Raw genomic sequence first — 24,878 nt, 5'->3', positions numbered from 1 at the left:
AAAAACATACTTTCAATGAACTTTAATTTTGTAAATTACCTGTATTTGTTTAAGCTATTATTACTTAATCAAAACAACCCAACTGTAACTGATATTACTTGGAATGCGCAATAAAAAAAACCTGATTTCTGAAATTTTCGAGTTATCGGTTTTTGCAAATGAACTCTTCATACATATATATATATATATATATATATATATATATCGTATTATGTATATGTTGTATAAAGTGTATATCGATACAGATTTGCTATATCGTTCATATCGCTGTATGTAAATCTTTGTAGCACACTACTAAAAGTTGTTGACACATTGGAGTGATAAAGAAACATCTATCTATTAATGAGAAAATAAAGCACAGGATAAGGATCAATGTGTATTTAATTCATAGTGAAGACTATGCAGAGTTTTATTTCTACATTTGATTATTCAATTTTTTTAGTTTTTTTTATACCTGAATACTACTACTAGGTAGACCTACCTGGAAAATATAAAGTATTATAATTTCATTAGCATCTTTACTTTACTGTATTTGTCCTATTGCTTTGATTTTTATCTAATAAAATAAATAAAATAAAGTTTTGGACCAGTTTTTGTAGGGAATAGTTACTGAAATGTAAGGTCTATCATTTTGCAAGCACACATTTTAATTATTATTTTAATTTGTTATTACACTGCCTTCTGTATTACCTGAGCTGTGATTTTTATTATTATTATTATTATTTTATTTTATTTCATTTTTTTTAGCCATTACATCCTCATGGCAAAGAAAATTGTACAATTGGATGTAACTTTACATAGAGAAGGTTAGAAAGTGATTTTACACTAAAATTATGGTATGATGAATATTGCTTATATCTTGCAGCTATACTTTTAAAACAGTAAGTATTTTAATGTTTACAGATTGGCCCCATTCGCATCCATCATAAGTGCCTCACTGCAACATGATTGTGGATTTTTCAATTGTGGGGATGATTCAAAATGTATCAGCATTATGCAACAAATGCTGTCGACTGAGCTTAACTTACTGAACCTGGAATATTCCTTTAAGACTATCACAGTAGTAATGTGTGAAGCTTTTCTTTTGGGGCATTTAGCAACTTTTTAATCAGTTACTTTTACCAATGCATGTTGATTTGTGAACACTGTTCCTCTCTGCTGATGTGGTTTGTCCAGGAATGGCATATGCATAACCTATTAATGTGATTCCCTTGACACATTAAATAATTTAGCAACATTGTTTTGTGCAATGCAGACACACAGTACGTTAGACAGCTCGCATTTGCTTTGACAACTCACATATCAAAGTATAATTTATCTGAGCTCTTTCGTAGCTGACACATCCTGCTAATGGAGTTAATTTTACTTGCAGCCGCAGTGGCGATTGTATATATGAGCTAGGTTAAACCTTCTGTTTCATTCCTTTGTCTAACACTGTACAGTATGTTCTGTGTCTAAAGATTCTTTACTGGCATCTAGTTCCATGATGAACGTTATCATCCATGGAACCATTCCGCTGGACAATGAAAAAAGTTTATTTACGCTAAGAAAAATCACTGAAGGTTTCTTTGGGGACTCCAAAATTATTCTTCTATGGAATCGTTGCAAAAACCCCTTTTGGAACATTTATTTTTAAGACTGTATGTCATGTGAAAAAAACTGCTGTGCCCTGCCATTCATTTCTAACACAATATTGAATTTAACAGCTGAGCAGTGTTGACAGAGCTTTGTGTTGCATGCTGCCAGTCCACTTCTGCCATTTCAAAGCTGAGCCATTAGGGAATGTCATTACGGCTATTGATTTGCTTGTTTGCATTCGTTCATGAAGTCGTTGTACAGCGTGGAGAGAAAGACTCCAGTTGTTGCAGATTTTGAGGCAGCGTTCAGAATAGCCGCCGCTTGTGGAATCAGTGTGTACGCATTTAACCATTATCCTGTCCATTCTACTGTTATTATTTCTAGCTGTAGATCTACCTAGCCCATTTAATGTCAAAATAAATATAATTCAGTAGATACAAATGTTGCTAGCAGTCCATGAGAGATTTAAAAACACAAGTAGCCTAAATAAATGGCTCTGATGGCTTGAGCTGTCTGAAAACGTGTTGGAACAAGGATGCAGCATGACTGTGTGAGATTTCTTTTGTACAACAGCTCAATAAACAAGAACTTAACAAAAATACTTATAAATACAGACACAGCAGAACACCAAACGACTATAGTTTGTATTCCTGCATTATTCTTTTATTATTATTATTAGTAGTAGTAGTAGTAGTAGTATTAGTATTTGTATTATTATTATTAAACCTGCATCCGCCACTAAAAAAAAATAAAAAATCAGGGACAGGCTTTGGTAAATCACAATTATGAGACAAAAAAAAATTGTGAGATATATAAAATGATGATATACTAAGTCATAACTATGAGATAAAAAGTCAGAATTATGAGATACTGTGTGGAAATTATGAGAAACAATATCGAAATTATGAGATACTAAATCACAATTATGAGATTTAAAAAAATCTAAATTATGAGATACCAAGTCACAATTATGAGATTAAAAAATTCAAAATGATGAGATACTAAGTCACAATTATGAGATAAAAAGTAAAAATTATGACATAAGTCAAAATTATTAGATAAAGCCATATTTATGACTTAAAACTTAAATTCTACTTTTATGTAATAATTATGTCTTTTTATCTAATAATTTAAACTTTTTAATCACATAATTGACTTAGGGCCAGATTTACTAACAGCTTGCACCAGCGCAAACCTTCTTTTGGCATTAAAAAACTGTCCACTCCCTTAGTGTGTTTCACAATCAGTACTTAGTGACTCACAATTTTGATTTTGTAGATCATATTTATGCATAGTTATTAATTACTGCATTTTTTTTCTTATGTGGTGGAAATAGGCTTGAATAGTTTTTGAACCAGTGAATTATTTAGCAACTCACTCATGAAGAAAGTCACTTGTTTTGTTCCAGAATGATTCAACATTTTTAACAAATCGGTCGAGTGAGTGATTCAGTGACTCACAAAAAGACAATATTGTAACCACCCCTTTACACTGGGCATGGTAGAAATCAATTAAAATTAAAACAGCACAATGTGACCAAAACAATATACACATTTAACTAGACGCAAATAGAAATCTCTGTCTGTCTTTCTATTTATTAACAAAATGTTCTTAAAGCATATCAGTCTGTATGTCAAATAAGGATGGCTTTTGTTTGTAGCTTTTCAATGAAATGTAATAGGGGAGAAATGGATTATTAATTGTTTTATAATACACCATATGTGAAATTCAATAATAAGTAATAATTTAGGTAACACTTTATTTTAGGGTCTCTTAACTAGTTGCTTATTAGCATGCATATTACTAGAATATTAGCCATTTATTAGTACTAATTAAGTACATATTAATGCCTTATTCTACATGACCTTATTCTTCATCCCTAATCCTGTCCAATACCTATACTTAACAACTACCTTACTATCTATTAAAAAGCAGCAAATTAGGAATTTATTGAGGGAAAAGTCGTAGTTAATAGTGAATAATTGTTCCCTATTCTAAAGTGTTACCATAATTTATATCAATGAATAGTATGCTGTTTGGATAGGGTAATTCATTTTTCATCGTTTAACTAAATATACAGTGTAAGCTCCAATAATATTACAAATCTTTAGTAAATCTAAGCAATGTGCCTCAGTGCCACATTTATATGAACACAGTGTCACAGAATAATAGTGTTGTGGCTGTGCAGTATTGTGAATAAGGCTGACTGAATGCTTTGGGAAATCTGGCAGTAAATCCTCTAGTTGGCAAGTTTGCTCCTGAGGCGACCTCTGGCATATGGCATATGTACCCCTCACTGTGGTAGCACTTGCTGCCTACTGTTCTAACAGAGCCTGTCAACCAGTGGGGTTTGGCCATACTGTAGGCCAGACGGAGACCAGGGAATGGTGCACAGCCCAGGCCAAAGGGTCAGTCTGCCTAAGGACGGCTGGAGAATAATCACAACACACTATGAGCACTAAAGCGTCGAACTCTCACCTGTGCTGTCATCGTAAACCACAGTGACCGTTTTCCACTTGAAGAAGTGAACCAAATCTAAAATGGCTCTGCTGAGGGAGGAGAAGTCTGGGTAAAGGCTGACATAGAAGGAGTCGCGGTTGTCTGACACTTGGTGCTTCCACTTGGTCTGGATGTGCGGCACCCCCAGAGCGTTACAGATGGACTGCACCGCGTTGGCCGAAGAGCTGTGGGAGGGACCGAAGATGGCTGCCACACCCAGAGAGAGCTGGTCACAAGCTGGAGGACAAAATGGTTATTTTTATTGTTTTATTTTGTTATAATAGAAACACCAGAGCCCAATTCATAGTTACTCACAGTGTCCAAAATAAAATTGCAACACAGTAACACTGAACTCATTTACTTTTATACCCCAGAGTTTTTTTTGGCAAAGCCACTGTGTTTTAATTGTGTCTTTGTAATCTTTAAATAACCTGGCATGGAAAAAAAGCACAGTTACAGTGGCAGCGGCTAATGGAGTGTATAATCATTATAAGAAAATTCAGATGTTTCCCCAGCGTGTAAATGACAGATGATTGCAGTCTGCGAACCTGTCTCAGGGATATCAGTAGTTCACGGAATCACCCCTTCTGACTCATTACCTAAAACCAATCAATCCTCTCTGCATATGCACCAGACGGCTACTGATGTCCCCCTGTGGTTAAATGAATTCAATCTAAAGGCCACGTCCCTCTTCATATATCTCACAGCACATTAGTCTCTGATCGTGTAGGGTCTCGCTGAAGACAGATGATAGCTGGAGATGGCTTTACCTTTTCTGGAGGCCTCAAAGCTGTCGTGGATGTTTATCCTTTGGATGTCGTATGTAAGTGTGGTGTTTGGCAGTAAAGTTCTGTTCCTGTTGATTGTGTTTAAAGCAAACTTAAAGGCAAGTTCTTCAGCACCAGATGGACCACTTTCGATGGATTCAAATATCCCCCCTAAAAAAAGAGAGAGAGAGAGAAAGAGAAAACAGTTTTATTAACCTGTTCCCTCTTGGCTCTGGTTTCCATAGAAATCCACAAATATTATTATAATATAATATAATATAATATAATATAATATAAAACATAATATAATATAATATAATATAATATAAAGACAAAACTAGTGAAAAAAAAACATTTTAGGTGTACATTTATTGCATGCTTGGATTTATACACTAAATAAATTAGTCAACTTTTTATTTGTATTTAAAGTTTATTTTCCATTTCTGTCATAAAACAAGACAAATACCATGTTGACATCTAAATGAACATGTATTTTAGTTTAAATTGGTATTAAATGCAATTAGTTTAACTTAAGAGTGTTTTGACCGACTTAAGTAGGACTTCAGTACATCTTTATATTTAATGTCATAATAACTTCTAACTCTTTTAATTATGGTTAAAGTTAACTGCTGATTGCACTGACATGCATTTATGGTAAACTAAAACATACATTAATGCAATTTCTATTGAAACTTGTGTGCTTCAATGTCATGTATTTATACATATTAATACATACATATTTGTAATTACACATTTGTAATGACAAGTACACTACAAACGCAAATTCTTTAATACAAATGAACACCTTTTTTTCTTATTTACTTTTGAGGTAGAAATACTGTAGTGCACTAGTAGAAATATCAGCATATGTAAAAGAACAGGAAAATCTCTTACATCTCTTACAGAAGGTATGTTTTTAGAGCACTAGCTACACAACAGCTCCCTTCCCTTTGTGAGTTTAATTGACAGGCTTTATATAAATGGATGCCTTTAGTGTTGGGGACTGATGTGTTCTGATTGGCTGGCGAATCAATCAATCAAACCCTAGGGAGCAGTGAAGCACAGCATAGAGAGATTGAAGTGTTTTGCTTGGGTCAGTCAGCAGTTTGCCCTTGTTGACTCACCATATGTCAGACTAGAGCTCGATTCAGTGTTTTACTTACACTCGCTGGAGGCTCCATCATTTAAATGATCCCTCAAGACAGTACAAATAAAACCATTTCACCGGCACACACTGTCTTTACACGACTCTCTACTGTCCAACATGTAGGACAAGAGCAAGTATTAGTAATTGTTGTTTCAAATATCACAGCATACTGCTGAAAACCGGAAAAAAAAAAAAAAAACAGTGTAACCGTGGTATCGAAAGGATGTTTCTTCACTAATATTGTTATTTTATTTGTTTGAAAGAAAAAGCCTTGAAAAAAACAGTGATGTAGAATCATATACATATGTTAAAAAAGAAATGTAATATTGATTCTCTGTATGAAAACCAATGTAAGGTTACTAAATGTCATCAACTGATATTATAACAGAGAGACTCTGGGCAGGTAACAACAAACTTTCCCTCAGGAAAAGCATTCGTACATGTTAAATATCCATTATCCATCTCGTAACTCATAGGGCGAGCTCTGACATTGATAAACTGGGACTTGTATGACATAATGAATCAGTTTCCTTTGAGGAAATGTCAGTTTCTCAAAGAGATCTCTCAAGTGCCCGACAAATATTTTTCTGGGTTTTTGTATAGTCATTCTATCTATAAATAGTTTCAAATTACATGTAATTTACAGATTGACCATTCTAATCCTCCATCTCTTTTTACTTCAATGGGGCGAGTTGTCACACATTTTACTCCAGTGGATATTTCTCAGTTAGGTTTACTTTAAAACGTCCATTTCAGAATAGGCACATACCATTAAGGCTTTAAAAAAAAGAACTATGTTCAAATATTTGCACCATTACATTGGCACAATATATAGGGAACATACCATTAAATAGCCTATTATGGAGTATACAGAAACATTTAAACACTAAAACAATCCTGAAATGCAAAAAAAAAAAAAAAAATTGTTTTGGCCAACAAATATTGTAATCGATTAAATCAATTGCATAAGATTATAGTGACAAATTAAACAAGAAAACATTTTATGTGAAAGCTATAACAAAAATATTATGGAATGGATATTTATGTTATGATCATTTATAATATTTTATGATGAGATTATATAATACAAATTTTAAGACAGTTCTCAAATGTCAGTTATAATAATTTATACATCGCCTGTCTAAATACTCAATTCTGATTGTCTGGATATATAATACAACAAAACAACAAAAATCAACTGTTATTTTTATCTGTCCAGTCAAATTTTGTGCCGCAAACATCAACGACTACCTTAACTTGTCCATGCTGTCAAGTTACCGTGATATAAGTGGAGTGGTTCTTTCCCTACACATTAAAAAAATAAAAATGAAAATTAATGCACACCTAGTGGATTATTTATATACTGTGTATATAAAATTTAAGACTAGAAAAACAAAAATAATTTACTTTATATAAAATCATTAACTAGATTATTAAATTGTACAAATTATTGAAGTATGTTTTAAAAGTGTGTTGTTTTCAGTGATGTTGCATTTGTGTAAGTCCCAGTCTCCTTCCTTTTAATACGTTTACCATTTTAATATTGTAAATAATGAGGAAAACAGATAAATGTTTATTCATTTTCATCCAACTGAAAATATATTCCATTTGATCAGACGTATGCAAAACTTTATATATTTAAAACTAGGGCTGGGTTTTGACACAAATTTCACGATTCAATTCGATTCTCATTCACAAGCTTGCGATTCGATTCGATTACCAATTCGATTCGATTCAATAATAAAAATCTCAACTAATGCTGTAAAATATGCATGAGAGTCAGTTGGTACTACATTACTATAATATTGAAGGTTAAAATTAATGATGTTTTTAAAATAATAAAGTTACAGTTACATATTCATATTTCTACTTCAATTCGTTTTTTTGAAATATAAACATTTAAATGGTGGTTGTCATAAAAACTTGATAGATTTATTCAAACATACATTAAACATTGAAGAACAGTAAAAAATTATAATGAATGTTATATGGCGCATATATTAAGCAAAATGCCCCTCTCTACAGTTTATTTTTCTATCTGACTAATGAGTTCATAGTCGCCGAATATGTTTTTTTCTGAGGTAAATGGGATTTTACGTGACATTGTTTACAAGCCGTTATATTGACATCTTTGTGCGGCTTATTGAGCGATTACATGAGATTGTAAAGTTGTACTCTTTCTTTTAACTTACCTTCGGATGTTTAGTCATGTTTATTTTGTGCTATAACTAGTAATAAAGCGGAGGAGATGATCAGTTCACTGAGGCGCTACAGCGATCTGTCACTCCACATTAAACAGCGCCAAAACGGCATTTATTGTTTAAATACTGCAATACAATGGACAGAATTTGAAATCTGAGACTTTGTTTCATATTAAAAGTACCAAAGCACAATGCTTATTGCGATTTATTGGATGGGAAGTACCCTTCAATGTTCCGTCCATTAACTGAAAACAGGCTAGACTAATCGATTCTTGGGATTTAAGAATCGATATCGTTCCGTAAAAATGAGAATCGATTAATATTGAGATATCGACATTTTTTACCCAGCCCTATTTAAAACGTGTAGAGACAGCAGAATATTTTATCATTGCATTGTATTAACTGCATGTATAGACTTATAACCTAAACAGTCTTCAGTAAATAGTTACGATTAAAAAAATGCAATTGTTAAACATTTTTCCATCAGATCAAAGCGTCCTGGTCAAGAGTGCCATCCCAGACCTACAGTGACTGGTAGTGGCTCAGTGCTGCTGCTCTCAGCTGGGCAGCTGTCTAGTGAATAATGCCCTGTTGCCTACCTGATCGCTCGCAACAGTCTCACACATGCCACCGCACTCGATAACACTCTCAGAAGCTGTGACATATTTATCACACAGCAGCTACATAATCAATGGCAGCACAATACATCCATTTCTGCATCCACAGGGAATACTTGCTTACAACTGAGCACCATAACAGCTCAGAGGAAATTTGCAAAGTAGCAGCCATCTTCCTGTCTGAGAGAAATGAAACTGTCATTTATCATCTAACATGATCAACCGTGGTGACCACAATGGAATTACCTACAAAACTGGTCAACATCATACAAGAAAATGAACTTTAAAGATTTCATGAAATAATGTGAGTTTTGCGGCTTTAATTTTATGCCTGTTCCCAGCTCACAAACAGTTATGGAAACTTTATTTCTCAGAATGTTCAAAATTTACTTTTGAATGTTCCCTGAATGCTCTGGAAAAAAAAAAAGTTAGATGAACATCCAACTAAAATGTTTTAGAAGAGAAATGTTCCATGAACAATGTATCAATAATACTTTGAGAACATTAATAAAGACCTGATCTTTGAAGGGACATTCTATCAATGTTACTGGATTTGTTTATAACTTTGAGAGAACATTGCCAGAACTTTTCTGAAAATGTTCCCTGTTAGCAAGGTTAATATTTTGAGAACATCTATAGATCCCATGTTAAAAGCCATTGTTTTTCAATATCCAAGTGATTGCCTAAAAATAATTAGCAACTTGACCAGTTTTATCATATGAATGTGAAAACATACAAGATATTCTTCTAGAGTAGACTGACTAACAGATGTGCACGTTATTTTCTGTTTGCTATTGCTATCTCTCTTAATATAACACATTCCTTGGAAATCTTCTTGGCAACCTCTTGTTCACTATTCTCAGAAGTTAACTTTGATGAATATTATTGATGGTATTATTGGCGATTTGTTTACTAGTTGCTGTCCCATGCGGTGGTGGAAAGGAACCATGTTGAGCTGCTGAATTCAGGTGAGATTTATCTAGGAAGACATAAGAGGATTTTAGAGGGGAACAGATGATGGGTGTGAAATCTCATCTACATAAATTTTGATTCATGTTGTTTTTATCATAAGTTCAACCCTACTTTTACAGCTTATTGAAATGTGCTGAGAATTGATGGCAGAAAGTATGCTGGTCTCCACAGCTGTAGGAAGGCTCACTTTCAATGCTGCATGCAGCAGCAACTAGAAACACTCTCTTAAAAAGGGCATATGCTGTTTTATGGATGTGATGTGCTGGTGTCCCCATAAGGTTTCTTAACAGCTTCACCAGAAAGATCATACTGTTAGACAGGCATTTTTTGCATAGCTATGTGCTGGACCAGCATCAATCCAGCAATAATCACCCGGACCAGCATGGAAATTTATTCAATTATTCACCAGGGCAGGGTCAGAAAATTCATAAATGGTCAGGGACTCCACTTGAACTAGAAATAATTACAGGATATGAAAGGTATTCATTGCTCCAGCCCACTACAGATTAAATTTATATTGCGCAGAGTTTCACTTCACAGCTCTCAGAAATCATTTTAAAGTAGCAATGTTGTTGCAGATGTTTCTAAAACATTCTCCTCCAAATGAGACTATTGTTACAGTAAGTGAATAGAGCTATAAAAATAATGTGGATATCTCCAATAGTTTAATCGCAGAAGAATTTTTGTTTCTCAAATTTATACTGAGATCTCTGACTTTTGGTGTTAGACGTTGGTATCTTGGAAAATCAGCATCTGAGAAGCATGGAGATTTAAAGTTTAATGGTAACACTTTAATTTAGGGACTAATTCTCACAAACAGTTGCTTATTAGCATGCATATTCCAAGCATATTGGCTGTTTATTAAAGCAAATATTAATGTCTTATTCTGCATGTCCATATTCTACATCTCTTAATCCTACCCCACACACTCTCTGAAAAAAAGGTACAAAAGCTGTCACTGGGGCGGTACCTTTTCAAAAGGTACACTTTTAGGTACTAATATGTACACTTTAGGTACTGATATGTACCTTTAAGGTACCAATATGGAATCTTTAGGTACAAAGCTGTGCCTTTTGAAAAGGTACCGCCCCAGTGACAACTTTTGTACCTTTTTTTCTGAGAGTGCACCAAAAATGGTTCTTAGGACAAAACTTAAGAAGAATTCAAATTCTTGAAAACAATCTTCATCATAAATAACTTTTTAAAATGAGGATAGCCTCCAACGTGTCTTAATTCCACAAAAGTAAGATGTTTATTGAATTTATTTGGCTGTTTTAAAATAATTATTGCAATTACGCATGAAAACATAACATCAGCTACATATTACTACTGTCACGGTATGTGGTTGTAGCAATCCCGCACGACGAAGGAGTAACCAAAATAGACTTTAATTCACTTTAAACAAAGGACAGGAGAATAACCTGGGGAATTTATCCACATCAACACACATCTTCCATTTCAAAACATTAATCCAGGACAAAGAACAGACGGAAACTGAAGGCTTATAAAGACAGGGAAATAAAGCAGCAAACAAGATGATTAATCAACACAGGTCAACAGAATGAACTAATCAGGGGGACTAAGGGAAACTAGGTCAAAGAAGGTAGAACAGAAACACAGGAAAATCTAAACCAGAACAGAACATAAACGTGACAACTACTACTAACGATGTGGACAAGTACACAACAATGGCCTATCATGAAAACACTGATCAATCATCATTTTTTTGGACCTTTTGGGCTTTTGGACTTTTTTGGACTTTTTTTCTTAACTTTTTTCCTCCAACAGTTTTCATTTTGACCGCCAACGTTTTAAAATATGTCACCCGTGATAAAATGTGTCTTATTTAAAAATAGCATGGAAAGACCATTACAGAAATGAAAAAAAAGGTGAAAGTTATTTTTAGTACACTCATCACCATTTTAACTTGAAATTCACTAACATCTCCACCTAAATGTGACAAATCAGGACTTTTTGTTTTGTTTTGTAATTGTATAGTATCATTTTCAGCAGCACTAAACACATAGGAAAGCATTTATGTACACACAGGACGTGTTCATTAAAATTAGTAAGCCAACACACACACAAAAACACAGATACAGGACACTTTACAGCACACTACAGCGAAAAAAGCCATGGACCACAAATAAATGCAACAGACAGCTGAATCTTTAGACAAGCTTTTTCTTTATATTAAAAATAGTATTTTTTTAACTTGATGGCACATTAAAAACACAAACACTGAGTGATAATCTGTGGTAAAGCGAGTCACAACAAAAATAGTGTGCACGCTTATTATAATTATGGCAATCTGCAGACAGTGGTAAAAGTTTTTAATCAGTTAGCTGGTGAGCGAGCTTTCAGTAAGACCTGCCAAAAAAACAAACAAAAAAAACTGATAAAACCAGATAAGACTGTCCTTTTCTTTTTACAAACTTATATTTAAAGTATATATAAATTCTAAACAAAAAAAAATTTTTTTTTCAAGAATTGCACTTAAGGACATTCTTACGAACCTATTAGGATTGATTCAACTTTTTTCTTAGGACATTTTTAATTAATCTGGCCTCTTGACCTGAGTAAATGACAGAATTTTAAGTTTTAAGTGAAATATTATTTTCAGCAAAGTGTACATTCGCTCTCATTTTTATCTCTTTGTGGACTAGAAAAAAAAAGAATTGCGATATTAAAGAAATCTAATACGGTATGGGGGTTTTCTTTCATTCAAGTCAAGTTTCCATCATGCATTGTTCTGTTCTGGCTATCTGTATTATGTCTTTGCATGAAGTGATGGGGCAGTGTAAAATCTATCATTTTCAGGTCTTTGAGAGCAGAACATGCACAGCAAGTCCCTGCATGTGATAGACCATGAGGCAACTGCACATAGATCTAAAGGTGAAACATCTATCTCAACTTTCAAGAGAACGAAAAAAAAAAATTACATAGAGAAATTAATTACAAAGCTAGATTTGGTTTGATGCATCTAGGGAGGAGAGGTCATTTATGTGGAAAATAAGGTGCTCATGCTAGTATTTTCTCTCCCCAGTGGTGACAGTTTGATGGCCATCAGTGTCAGATTATCAGCTTAGCATATCGAGATGCGTAGTGCAGCGCAAACAAGCTTGTAGGACACATTCCATCTTTATCAAGCCTGGAGCCGTGATGCAGGAGACAGGGAGCGTGTACTCTGGCTTGAGAAAGAACAGCATGTTTCTACAGGGCTTAGTCTCTGCATACAGCAAGGCTCAAAGATGTGTACTCGAGGAACGCAAAATCATACATGAAACTATGTGAATTCATTACAGATTTAATTTCAAATGTCCATCTCAAACTAGCTTGCTCTTTTGAACTGTTTTAAAGCTGCTATGTTTAATATGTGGTGTTAAAATACTTTCTTCTAACCCAGTTTAATGAGTAGAGTCACATATATAGGTTATCCATTGGTATGTTAACTTTCTTAAGATTTTAAACACTGTGACTCTGCAGCACTTTTAAAAGATTGTCTACTTCTGGCTCAACCAAGGCCACAAAACCAGAGGACCATATCGGGATAAGGCCTAATAAATCAACAAAACCAACCCAGGCTCATTGGGAAAAAAAAAAGTGCCTGTGGTGACAATTCAGCAAAATTATATTCATGGCATGTCCAAGTGAAATGTCCAGTGTGTGGTGCTACAACCATGTTCAATTTTCTCCAAAACAGATGAATGTGAATGTGGCAACATTTTATTACATTGGTTGTTGTACTGTACATATCAGGGAAGTTCGGAAATTAAATGTCTAGTGCAGGGGTGCCCAAACTCGGTCCTGGAGGGCCGGTGTCCTGCAGATTTTCGATCCAACCCCAGTTAGACACACCTGAACCAGCTAATCAAGCTCTTACTAGGCATACTAGAAACCTCCAGGCAGGTGTGTTGAGGCAGGTTGGAGCTAAACTCTGCAGGACATCGGCCCTCCAGGACCGAGTTTGGGCACCTCTGGTCTAGTGTCTCTAAAAATGTAATACTCTATTGCATTATGTACCACCTATATAAACCATATCCTAAATCTCACCAATAGTGATAACAAAAGCAAATGTGTGATAAAAACACTTTTGCTGAATAAATCATGTAATTGTTCACATCTACCAGTCTTGTTTATTGTGACTTTCCTCCAGTTGTTGTTTAAAATACAACGTTGGCGTTGTTGCAACAAATGTTGGTAATCATGAAGCTTAATAGAACAATTTTTAAAATGAATTGCATGTATTAATAATTTCTCTGCCCCTAGGAAACTCTAGTGTATTGTGTAACAAAGAACCAAATTAGTTGTATTTGAGAAATGGCCTGTTCCTTACTCCAGCTGTCACAAAATCACTCGCCCTCACCATCTGCCTTTCCCTGTTTTCCTCATTATTATAATTGCTGCTACATCTTTACTAAAGACCGACTTTGAACAATGTTACCACAGTGGGATAGTCACCCGAAAAATCGTTTGGTTTAGGCATGTTTTTGAGCTAAACTTCTAGAAAGCTAAATGTCTATGGCAACAACAAGCAAAGAAAACACATGGTACCTTAAGTTGGGTAGACCTTGTGTGAGAGAACAAACGAAAAAGACTTGACGGTTAAATTCACGATGTCCAAACACACCGTTTGCACACATTTTTACTATTCACTTTGCTTTCATGAAAAAAAAAAAATCACACAGTTATGAATGCACCAGGGAATAGAAGACAGACTCTGAAAGCTGAAAAATTACTTTGAGCACACTGCAACATACTGGCATTAACACAGCTCATTTTGTAACTGCTGAGGTGAGCTTTTGGCTGCCGTGAGTACTTGCGTTTTATGCAGCAGCACTTTGTTAATATGCTTCAGAATAAATCTTATTATGGTTTCTCTTTACTTTCCATTTCTTTCGTATTTAGCAGATCGATTTGCTTAACAATGATAAGAATCCCCCCAGCTTAACTCATCCACCTTGGGCCAATTTACAGAAAGCTGGGATTGTGCAGCCTTCTCCATTTTTAATGAAGATTCTTTTTGAACTTGGCCATGGCGTATTGATTTTCCACTCGCAGTCAAGTGTTTGATATGATCTTGAATGGAGATGTGGATTGGAAGATGTGCCTGGATGTGGTTTTCTTTCATTTCTCATAAGTTTTGGCCCATGACCCATCAGTATTTTACAATAATCCTTGCCCATTTAAGAGATCGGCCTTGGATCTAATGAGTTATGAATATAACCCTCACAATGCCTATCAGCTTTGCTTTAGGTTTGTGTGGTGAATGCTCACTCTTAGGCTGGGCGGCCGATTTAAATTTGGACATGAGGTTTCACATTAGAGGTGGTCTGTGGGGGCCTCTTGCTGGTTGGAGATCAATCGTGAATTTTAAAGTCTGGGTGAGAAGTCTTTCAGCTTGGATCCCCAAAGTATAGTATCTGTTAACATTTATTTTATCTGCCTCATGAAATCCTAAACCCTCAAACTCTATAAAAAGAAGGCTCTACGACAAAGCACATGTGCTGCTCCTGGTTTATCTTTAAAGAAAACAAAGAAAAAGATGCAAAATTTCATCCCACAACTGTCCCAAAACCACCTTGACAGGTTCGTAGTTTGAATCTATTCTAGGCCAACAGTCATGTCTTTTAAGCTTGGTGAAAAAAATTAAAACAAAGATGCAAAAGACGGCATACAGGGGATCGTTACGTCCAGAACTATTACGGGAACATTTGTTGTCTTGTTCAGAATTAATTTCCCTGTGAATTGGGGACAATATCCTACTTATTCATTTGAATATGTTCCAGGGCAGCCAAGAAAATTGAACCTGTGCACTTTTGTTGTGCAGACAGCTATAAGTTTGGTCGCAAATGAGTATTTTGTGACTTATGAACTTTTAGAGGGAGTGTTTTGGGTGAGAGGAACGCTGCAGAATGCGCGCTCCTGATAATGAAAAAACAAAGGATAGCAAATCAAATTGACAGAAATTCTATTTTCTTGTGGTGAAAACAAATGTCAACTGTGCACTGAATTACAATGGAAAGCTAAGATGGTTCAAACATTCAGTGATAAAGCATGGATCTGCGAGGCTCAGCTACCGCAAACACATCCGAAGAGAAGGATAATTTCTCTCCAGCTGCTTACAGAGCCGGAAAACGTCAGGAGGTATGTGTGCGGCCTATATATCTGTGTCTTCCTATTTAATGAAGTCTGATGAACTTGACAAAAACACTCTGTCGCTATGCAGACTCTTGGTAACAAGAAGATGGGTTTACACTTGCACGGATGGCTCCTATTGGTCAGCCGACCTGACAAAGTGAATGGACCATGGCGACGCTTTGTAACTAATAGACTCCAGATCAGCCTCAAGGTCACGGCCAGGTGGGTTCCATGGCAACAGAGGAATCTTTATCAAACCGTGGACCGGTTGAAGCGAGCCACTGCTTCTAGAAGGTTCTTTGGGAATCTTTGAGATGGAACAAAGTCTGATAGATGTGGTGAAATGAGCGAGCTGTCTCAGTAATTAACTTGTTCCCTGGGATTTTCAGACGGGAATAGATGAGAGAAAGAGTTAACTCTTTTCCGTCTGCACGCATGCCTGGCTAGCCTGCCGTGTGTTCGGACACTGATTAAAGACAGGAAAAGTAGCCATGGCAACCGCATTCATGTCAATCCCACTTAGTTTGTGACAAAAATCGTTTACAGAGCTCCATTCCATATTCCACTAGTTCACATGTTAATTTAAAGGATACGAGGATTGAGGACGCAGATACAGATTGCTTGTTATCTGTAGAGGGTGTTGTGCATGAGACGCAACTCAAGATCGCAGTTTCCACCCTGGACAAAACTAAAGAACAGTGTGGGTGAGAGTGAAGGATGGAAACCAGAGAACTAGTTCCCTACTGTTATAATGGAGATTATAACCCAGATTGTTCTCTCAATGAGGTTTATAATGGAAGTATTCAGTAGCAGGATTTCATGCAGCTGGTACTGAATTCTTCCATTATAAGCCTCATTGAGAGTACAATCTGGGTTAAATGTGCATTAATCTGGCATTATCTATTAATGTAACTGGCACTGGAAGTAATGATCATGGTTGCTTTCAGGCAAACAGTCATATGCATTAAATGGCATGTGTTTCCCGGGTCCTTAAAGAAAGACATTACTAAAAGAGCAATATAGATCAGCAAGACCAATATAAGTCATGATCATTTTGAAATTATCAGAATTATTGTGCTACTCAATAGCTATTAGAAAACACGAGCAAAACCTCTCTTGTTGCTGGATGAAACTGTGAGTTTCCAATCCACCGGAGTGGTTTCATAGACATCATGACATTTCTTCGGGTTTGACAGCGATGACCTGTGCTCCAGTCTTCTCTCCTCAAGACAAGATAAGAAAGACAAAACTCCTCCTTATATCAAACAACACTTCACACTGGATCAGCTAAAACCCATATCTATAGAAGCTTGAATTATTGCCATAACCACAGAATTTGTTTCCGCAGCTTTCATGTGATATCACTGTAGAAGGATGCCGTAAAATTATTATAGACAGCAACCAGAGGTTAAGTTTTTTAATCAAGGAGAAAACTGGAATGGCTCAAGGCTCACACTTTGCAAAGGTTGAGCTATAACACCTACACAACCCAAGTTAAGTGTCAATCATTTCTCAAAACAGTTGGAAAACAGACCTATATATGTATATATACTGTATACCCTTACCAAAAAGTAGTATACTTCAAGTTTATTTTATTAAGTATACTTAAGTAAAGTTCAAGTATATTTTTAAGTGTACTTTATGTAGAACACCCCAAAGCTTGACAGTCATTATTACCTCTTCATTGGTCGACATTTTATTCCATAACGTTACACAGTTTTGATACTGTTTTATGTCTGATGATCGTGTTAGATTACATGTGGAAGCATCTGTTTCGTATCTTTTTCTTATCTTAAGCATCATTAGGATACTAATAGCACACTTGAATAAACTTCTTTTTCGTAAGGGTACTCTACTTTTCAACAGTCTGGCGTGAAATAAATGTTGTTCTTTTGAACTTTCTATTAATCAAAGAACACTGCAAAAGAAATGGCTTATCTTACTTAGTATTTTTCTAGTCAAAATATCTAAAAATGCTTAAATCAAGATAATTTTACTAGATAAGCAGTAATTTGGCTTATCTAGTAAAAGTATCTTGATTTAAGAATTTTTAGATATTTTGACTAGAAACAAGACAAAAATACTAAGTAAGATAAGCCATTTTTTGCAGTGAACCAAATACATTTGAAAATATATTCAAATAGAATCAGTTGTTTTAAATGGTAATAATTAGTTTGTACTGTACATTTGATCAAATAAATGCTGCCTTGCTGAACATAAGAAACATTTTACAATTTTACTGACTTAAACAATTGATCAGTAGAATATAGCAACCATTATCTCAAAATGGGTTTTGTCATGTATTTTTGTGAAGCCTCAACTGTACTAAAAATGGCTCCAAGCAACTGCATACCATGATACGCAAGAAAAACTGTCTGTAATAAATTATAGAAACAGTGAACACCGGTGGGTACTCGCCCACTTCAAGCACTGACCGCAGGTAGGATTTTATCAGCCTCAGGCGTGAGAGACTCCTTTCTCCGGATGCAACAGTGACCAGTCTTTTACTCTTTGAGCAATTGTGTAATTTTCACAATAGCATGTTACCTCATCACAGCACATATGAGTGGTGTCCAGTTATAATTTTGCACATAAAAAATGGTATTCCATGCATCCCAAAAATTCACACACTGTACTAGGCTATTTGTCTGTTCCAAACATACTCTTCCTTTTAATCAGTTTTGTTTATTCTTCTGCGCTGCTCCACCCACCTTCTCTCCATTTCTATCTGCCACCAGATCTTTCCAATCTCATTCAGTGAGCACAAAAGCCAGCCATCAGTGTGTGTTAATGTACCCTAGCCTGATACACCGCATCAAAGATTTGCTCAAAAAAATCTAAACCGCTTCCCAAGAGAATAACAAAATAGCCTCAGAAGTAAGAGGTGACAGTAACTGATTATAAATATTCATAAAGGCTTTTAAAAGTGGGTAATCACTTTTGCTGTTCTGCATAATGCTGCTTATTTATTCAAACTCAGGGACGCGTGGGGAGAAAAGGCACTGTTTGAGCGCGCGAGCAGAGTGTTCTTGTGAGTGTGGTGAGCTGAGGAGACAAAAGAACAAGTGTGTGTTTGTGTGTGTATTTCAAAAACGATGTTTGGATATTCGGTGACGAGAGGCAGTGAGCGTGTGTGTGATGTGAGGTATTTCACAGTCACACAGGCACATTATGGGTGATAATTTATATTAATAATTAAAAACGTAAGCATACAAAAGCATTATGAATATATTTCATAACTATAATCATCCAAGACATCAGGTTTTAACAAAGTTGTGCAAAATGGATATTGATCACAGGCACATTATGGGTGATAATTTATGAGGAAACAGCAGCACCTAATTAGGCCTCACACTCTGTGACAACATCTGAGCATGTCTGTTGAGTGCTATTGAAACACACACACAAACACACATGCACTCCCCTGTCTTTCATTCTGTGTTTTTTTTTGTTTATACTTACTGTATATTTAGACATAATTATATATTCATGATTTACTTCTATATATTAACAGTTTACATTTAGATATAATAAAATGTTTATCTATATATTCATATTTACAACTATATTTTCTGATATATCTATCATTATATATTATACATGTAATGTATTTGGATATTGATTTTTTTTTTTTTTTACTCTCATTAAGTATAAACACTCTGTGCTGCTGTGTGTGGTTCTCTCCTCATTGAACACTACAGCTGGAGAGAGGCAGTCCTGCTGGATGCCTGTCTGGAAATAACACTCTTTTTTTCTAGGGTGAATGAAATAAATGAAAGTCCTTGCAGCACTATCACTGCCACAATCAATGTCACACTGCAGTCACACAAAAGAGTTTGCATTCACCTGTTTGCATTTAAAGTAGACCACCCACACATGCTCAGAAAAACTATGATACATTCTGCTTGATGGAGGACAACACAATAGCAAGAAACATAATATACATTCATGGAAACAACTTGCTGACAACATAGCATGGGTCAGTAAGTATGCTGCTTTCCCTCTATATGTCTCAGAATAAAACTACACAATTGCAGTCTGTAACCCTAAATACAATACTGGCATGTCCCTTCACATTCTCGCAATTGCAACTGCAGCATACTGCATTGCTAAAATGAACAGGAGAGTCTTTAAACTAACCAAAAACATGGCATCTGATTCATGCACATGGAGATCATGAAGTGCTTCTCAAACTGCGCTGTTAAAAACATATCTTAATGCATTCTACATTCTGATGTTGGCTGCATTCCTGATAAGTTAGCTGTTGTTTAAAGCAATTGCTTTTTTTCATAGAGATTTTTTTCTTCTCTTATACACTGTAAAAAATGCTGGGTTGTTTCAACCCAACTTTGGGTCAAATATGGACTAACCCAACCGTTGGGTTACATTTTTACATGACATTTTTAACCCAAAAGTTGGATTAGTCTATATTTGACCCAAAGTTGGATTGAAACAACCCAGCATTTTTTAGAGTGTAGTTTTACTAAAAATATGAACATTGCCATAAGCAAGATTACAGTAATGCATGTCCTTCTTGTAAGGTTCTATAGTGACATCAGGTACATTTATTTCAGTTGTTTATTAATTTAGGGGTTTTATAGCTATATAATTTTATTCATGCATTTAATGCTGCTATGATTTATAACATTTGTTCAGAAAAGAAGACAGATCTGTTCTATGGACATAAGTGTTGAGTTTGGTTTTCAGGGATGATATTTAGGTAACACTTTATTTCGATAGTCCACTTTAGACATTCTATTAACAGTAAGTAACTTTGCACCTACATGTCAACTAGCAGTTAGTAGAGTATTAGTAGACTGTCTGCTTAATATCTTCTAACACTTTCTTTGTCAACATTCTACTAACCCTAAACCTACCCTAACAGTCTACTCTGAGAGTTAGTAGACATGTAGTTGCAAATTAATGATAATTAGTTGACATGTAGTTGACATGTAGTTACAAAGTTACTTATAGTTAATAGAATATCTAAAGTGGACTATCGAAATAAAGTGTAACCGATATTTAACATTTACTGATACTTAGTCATTCAATTTGAGCTTGAAATTATCGTTTTAATTGAATAAATGAATACATTTATTACATGAATTACATGATCGTCTTATTTAATTATTTTTTGTTTATCATTTATTTCAATAAGCACGAGTATAAAAAAAGAAATGCTTGGGATCAAATCACTTAATATTAATATTAAATAAACCAGGTTGTGATAGATGATTACTTTAGTAGATGGTTTTACCTGAATAAGGAATCATACTATCATAATTACAGGTTGTTTAAGCCATGTATCACTGTATGTTGCAGTAAGTTTAATTTTCTGGCCAAAGCCAATTTGTAATTGCATTTGGTTCTTGGTGAGCGTTAATTTTGGGCTCTGGTTGTGATAAAGAGTGTCCATGAACATTTCCCATAATTTTTTTTTATATATACTGTTGGAGAATAAGTCAAACAATGTAATGTATGCATACCATAGATATTATTTACAGTTTCAAATACTATAGCAACATTAAACAGCACAAACAATTACTTATCTGAAATATCATCTCTTCATACAATGACATATTATTTTGCAAATTGGGGCATTTTTTTATGATTATTTACAGCAGTTCGGCATACCTGTTCAGTCTCAAGGTTTTGCTTAATTTAAATAATCGTGCTCTTGTTCATTAATGTTTCATGTGTGCGATGCATGTTACGTTCAACACACTGACATAATCTAAAATCAGAAGGGTGGAAAAATACCAGCAGCATACAATGATAAAGACAGCGGGCCGGCTGCAGTCAAGCTCAGACCCTCTAATGTGTAATCCAATGGCTCGCCGGGATCTTTTAGTCGTAAGTTCACATCAGTTACACTGCGCATTCAACCATGCACACCTTACTCATTCACGGCTTCACCTATCCATCAATCAATGCCTCCATCAATACACAGAGTCGATCAATCAATCACCCCAGAGCTCATGAGCCTAAAATACAGCACTCAATCTAACGTCCAGTGCTCTTCAACCTGAGCTTATAGATTGTCTAGAGGGGCCAAGACAGAAAAAGACATCTAACTGAGAACAGAGCCTCTTTACATCACAACAAAGACCTTTCAGGAGAAAGCTGTATGGGCAACATATGTGGGACAAGGTTATGATTATTTAAAGAATGGCTAAAAATATTGGACAGTATGGTTTATGGCACAGTTTGTTGATCTCCAGATTTTGGAGTCGGAAAGTAATGCTGCTGGGTTCAGAGTAGCATTTAGGTCACTCAGATACAATTTTATAGATACGTCAGATACGTCATGCCTTGCAGCCTAATATTCTCGTGAAAACCATAATACACTACCATATAAGATATTCTGAACATAAAGGAGAAACCTGCAATACTGCATCAAAGTGCAGAAATTATAACATATGCATTATTACACAATAATATTAATATATATATACATATATATATTACAGCAGCATGTTGTGGATGTTTTGGCAGTAGCAAGTCTCGGTATCTATTCCTCCAAGACCAAATACATTAACATTGTCATGTATATTACCATGCCAATCCCTCCGAGAGTTGTCATGACAGAAATATATATATATATATATATATATCAGTATTTGCTGAGAAAAGCCTCTAAGTAAACACAATTAAGCATGGAATCAATCACTCACAGAAAAAAATGGCTTTAGAGTATGACAAAATCGTTGCAAAATTAGCTTTAGAAGTCAATATATTGCTTATTTCATTTCAAATCATTAAACAAAGTCATTCAATCCTCCACTTCAATCCATTCCAAATGAATCCATTTGATCTACACATGCAACAGACAGACATATTTTGTTAATGCATGTCTTGTGTCATGAGTGCTGCATTAAAAAAAATAAATGCAGTTACATTTTTTAAAATTTCTGTTTCTAATTAGAAAAGATGATAAATCATGATACATTTTCACAGTTAATCACATCTTAAATGAGCATGTTAAAGTCAGCACTAATAATCACTAATAAGTCATAAAAATATTCTAATAATGATTGATTAATAAGAAGAACAAGTTTAATTGACAAAAGTAATATGATTAAAAAAAAAAAAAAAAACAGCAACGGGACTGAGACCAGAGATCAACACTAAGGTAAACCAAAAAAAAAAAAAAGATTTGAACAAAACAAAAACAAAACTGGTCTTTTAAAAAAGGCTCAAGTAGACCCTTAAAGCTATACTGTCATGAAAAAAAAGAGAGAGAGAGAGAGAGAGAGAGACAAGTGTTTTGTCATAAGAGGGCTGGTTCTTCAAAGATTTCTCAAGAAGAAAACATTACTAGGTTACACATTCCTAGAACAGCGTTCTCTTTAAAAGAGTATATTTCCTCAAATGCTAAGCTCACCAGAAGTCCTCCTGTAAAAACCATGTTAATCCACTGACCAAAACCCTGAGCTCCATAAGCCGCGCTGTCTGGCTTCTCTTGCCATACCGGCGGCATGTGTACCCTGCCACGTCTCCACTCCATTCAAATAAAGCATGTTCCAGCATACATTTTTAATGAGGCACAGATTAGAAAACTGGATTTAGAATCTGTAAAAGAGGATTAATATTTAAGCAAGGAACCAATTTCCCTTCAAAACCTAGAAAGACGGAGAACAGTCCAAAGTTTGCTGGTTGTAGATAAATGACTAGGTACATAATCATCTTCTATATTTAATAAGGAAAAGAACATTTAGGTTACTCCCTGAGAGGAGTCCAAATACAGGTCTTCACAAACTGACTGTGATTTCTGCTGCAAATTGACTTCCATAGGTTTTTTTTTTCATACTTTGGTATAGAGTTTTTTCCATACTAAGTCAATGGCTACCATTAACTGTTTGGTTACCAACTGTAGATGATCTACAAACGTTATTACACCAACATTCTTCAAAATATCTTCTATTGTGCTAAACAGAAATTGCAAACTCAACAGGTTTGAAACTTGAGTGAGTAAATGACAGAATTTTCATTTTTGGGTGAACAATCTCTTTAATCTACAACATTAGCTCTCTATTAAATTAGATGGTATGCAATCTATTTAGAGTTTGGACTAAGGACACAGCAGCTAGAGTAAAACCAGCAGGAGCTTTTACGTTGCTTCGTACAACCTGTTTAGCAGGAAAAATCCAATAGGCCAAATGAATAATTGAACACGTCCCATCAAATACTGTGTACGAATCTGTCAATTTTACATTTAGTCAATAGTCTGAGTGGTTGCTGTGTGAACTGTATTTAAACACTGTGGAAACAAAGTGTTTGTCCAGCCTAAATGTCTGTAAGTATGGCCTTAGGCAGTGTTTATGGAGCTGGGTGACAGCACTGATGATAGAATGAGGTCACTGTCACTATTGTTAACCAAAGTTTCTCTTATACAAAACATTAGCATGCAATGGCTTCTACTACTACACATATAAAAGCACATGTGATTATTTTTTTTAGCTTTTGCTGTTTCACTAGAAGACTAATCTATCCACAAATCTGCTCCTGAAGCCTTTCCTATCCATGAGTCTGCTCCAAAGGCCTCTCCTGTCCATGAATCCAATCCAGTGCCTCCAGAAGTGGTAGCATCCGCTGCAGAACCTCCAGAGGTGGCGGCATCCGCTGCAGAACCTCCACTGTCTGCCCTGTCACGGCCACAGAGGCTGTTCACGAACTCACAGACTGTCTTGTCACGGCCACGGAGGCCATTCACGAACTCACTGCCTGCCCTGTCACGGCCACAGAGGCCGTTCACAAACTCACAGACTGTCTTGTTACGGCCAAGGAGGCCGTTCATGAACTCACAGTCTGCCCTGTCACAGCCATGGAGGCCGTTCATGAACTCTCTGTCTGTCCTTTCACGGCCAAGGAGGCCAGTCAAGAAGTCTCTGCTTGCTCCGTCACAGTCAAGTGGTCTTGACCGCCATGGCTGCCCGATCTGCCTGCACCGCCATGG

The 24,878-nt window shown here is 35.5% G+C and overlaps 1 protein-coding gene across 1 annotated transcript in view; it reads right to left on the bottom strand.

Annotated features, from left to right (window-relative positions):
• The window catches only part of grik2 (glutamate receptor, ionotropic, kainate 2), a 233,981-nt gene that overhangs the window by 169,942 nt on the left and 39,161 nt on the right, over nt 1–24,878 (bottom strand). Inside the window, exons 2-3 of the mRNA XM_016553000.1 lie at nt 4,848–5,015; nt 4,057–4,314 (exon numbers count right to left, since the gene is read on the bottom strand). Coding sequence (XP_016408486.1) covers nt 4,057–4,314; nt 4,848–5,015 — 426 coding nt within the window. The remainder of the gene's footprint in view (nt 1–4,056; nt 4,315–4,847; nt 5,016–24,878) is intronic.

Source organism: Sinocyclocheilus rhinocerous, unplaced genomic scaffold, assembly GCF_001515625.1.
Source record: "Sinocyclocheilus rhinocerous isolate Xijiao unplaced genomic scaffold, SAMN03320098_v1.1 scaffold1939, whole genome shotgun sequence".
Classification (NCBI taxonomy): domain Eukaryota; kingdom Metazoa; phylum Chordata; class Actinopteri; order Cypriniformes; family Cyprinidae; genus Sinocyclocheilus; species Sinocyclocheilus rhinocerous.
This window is presented reverse-complemented; position numbering and strand designations above follow the sequence as displayed.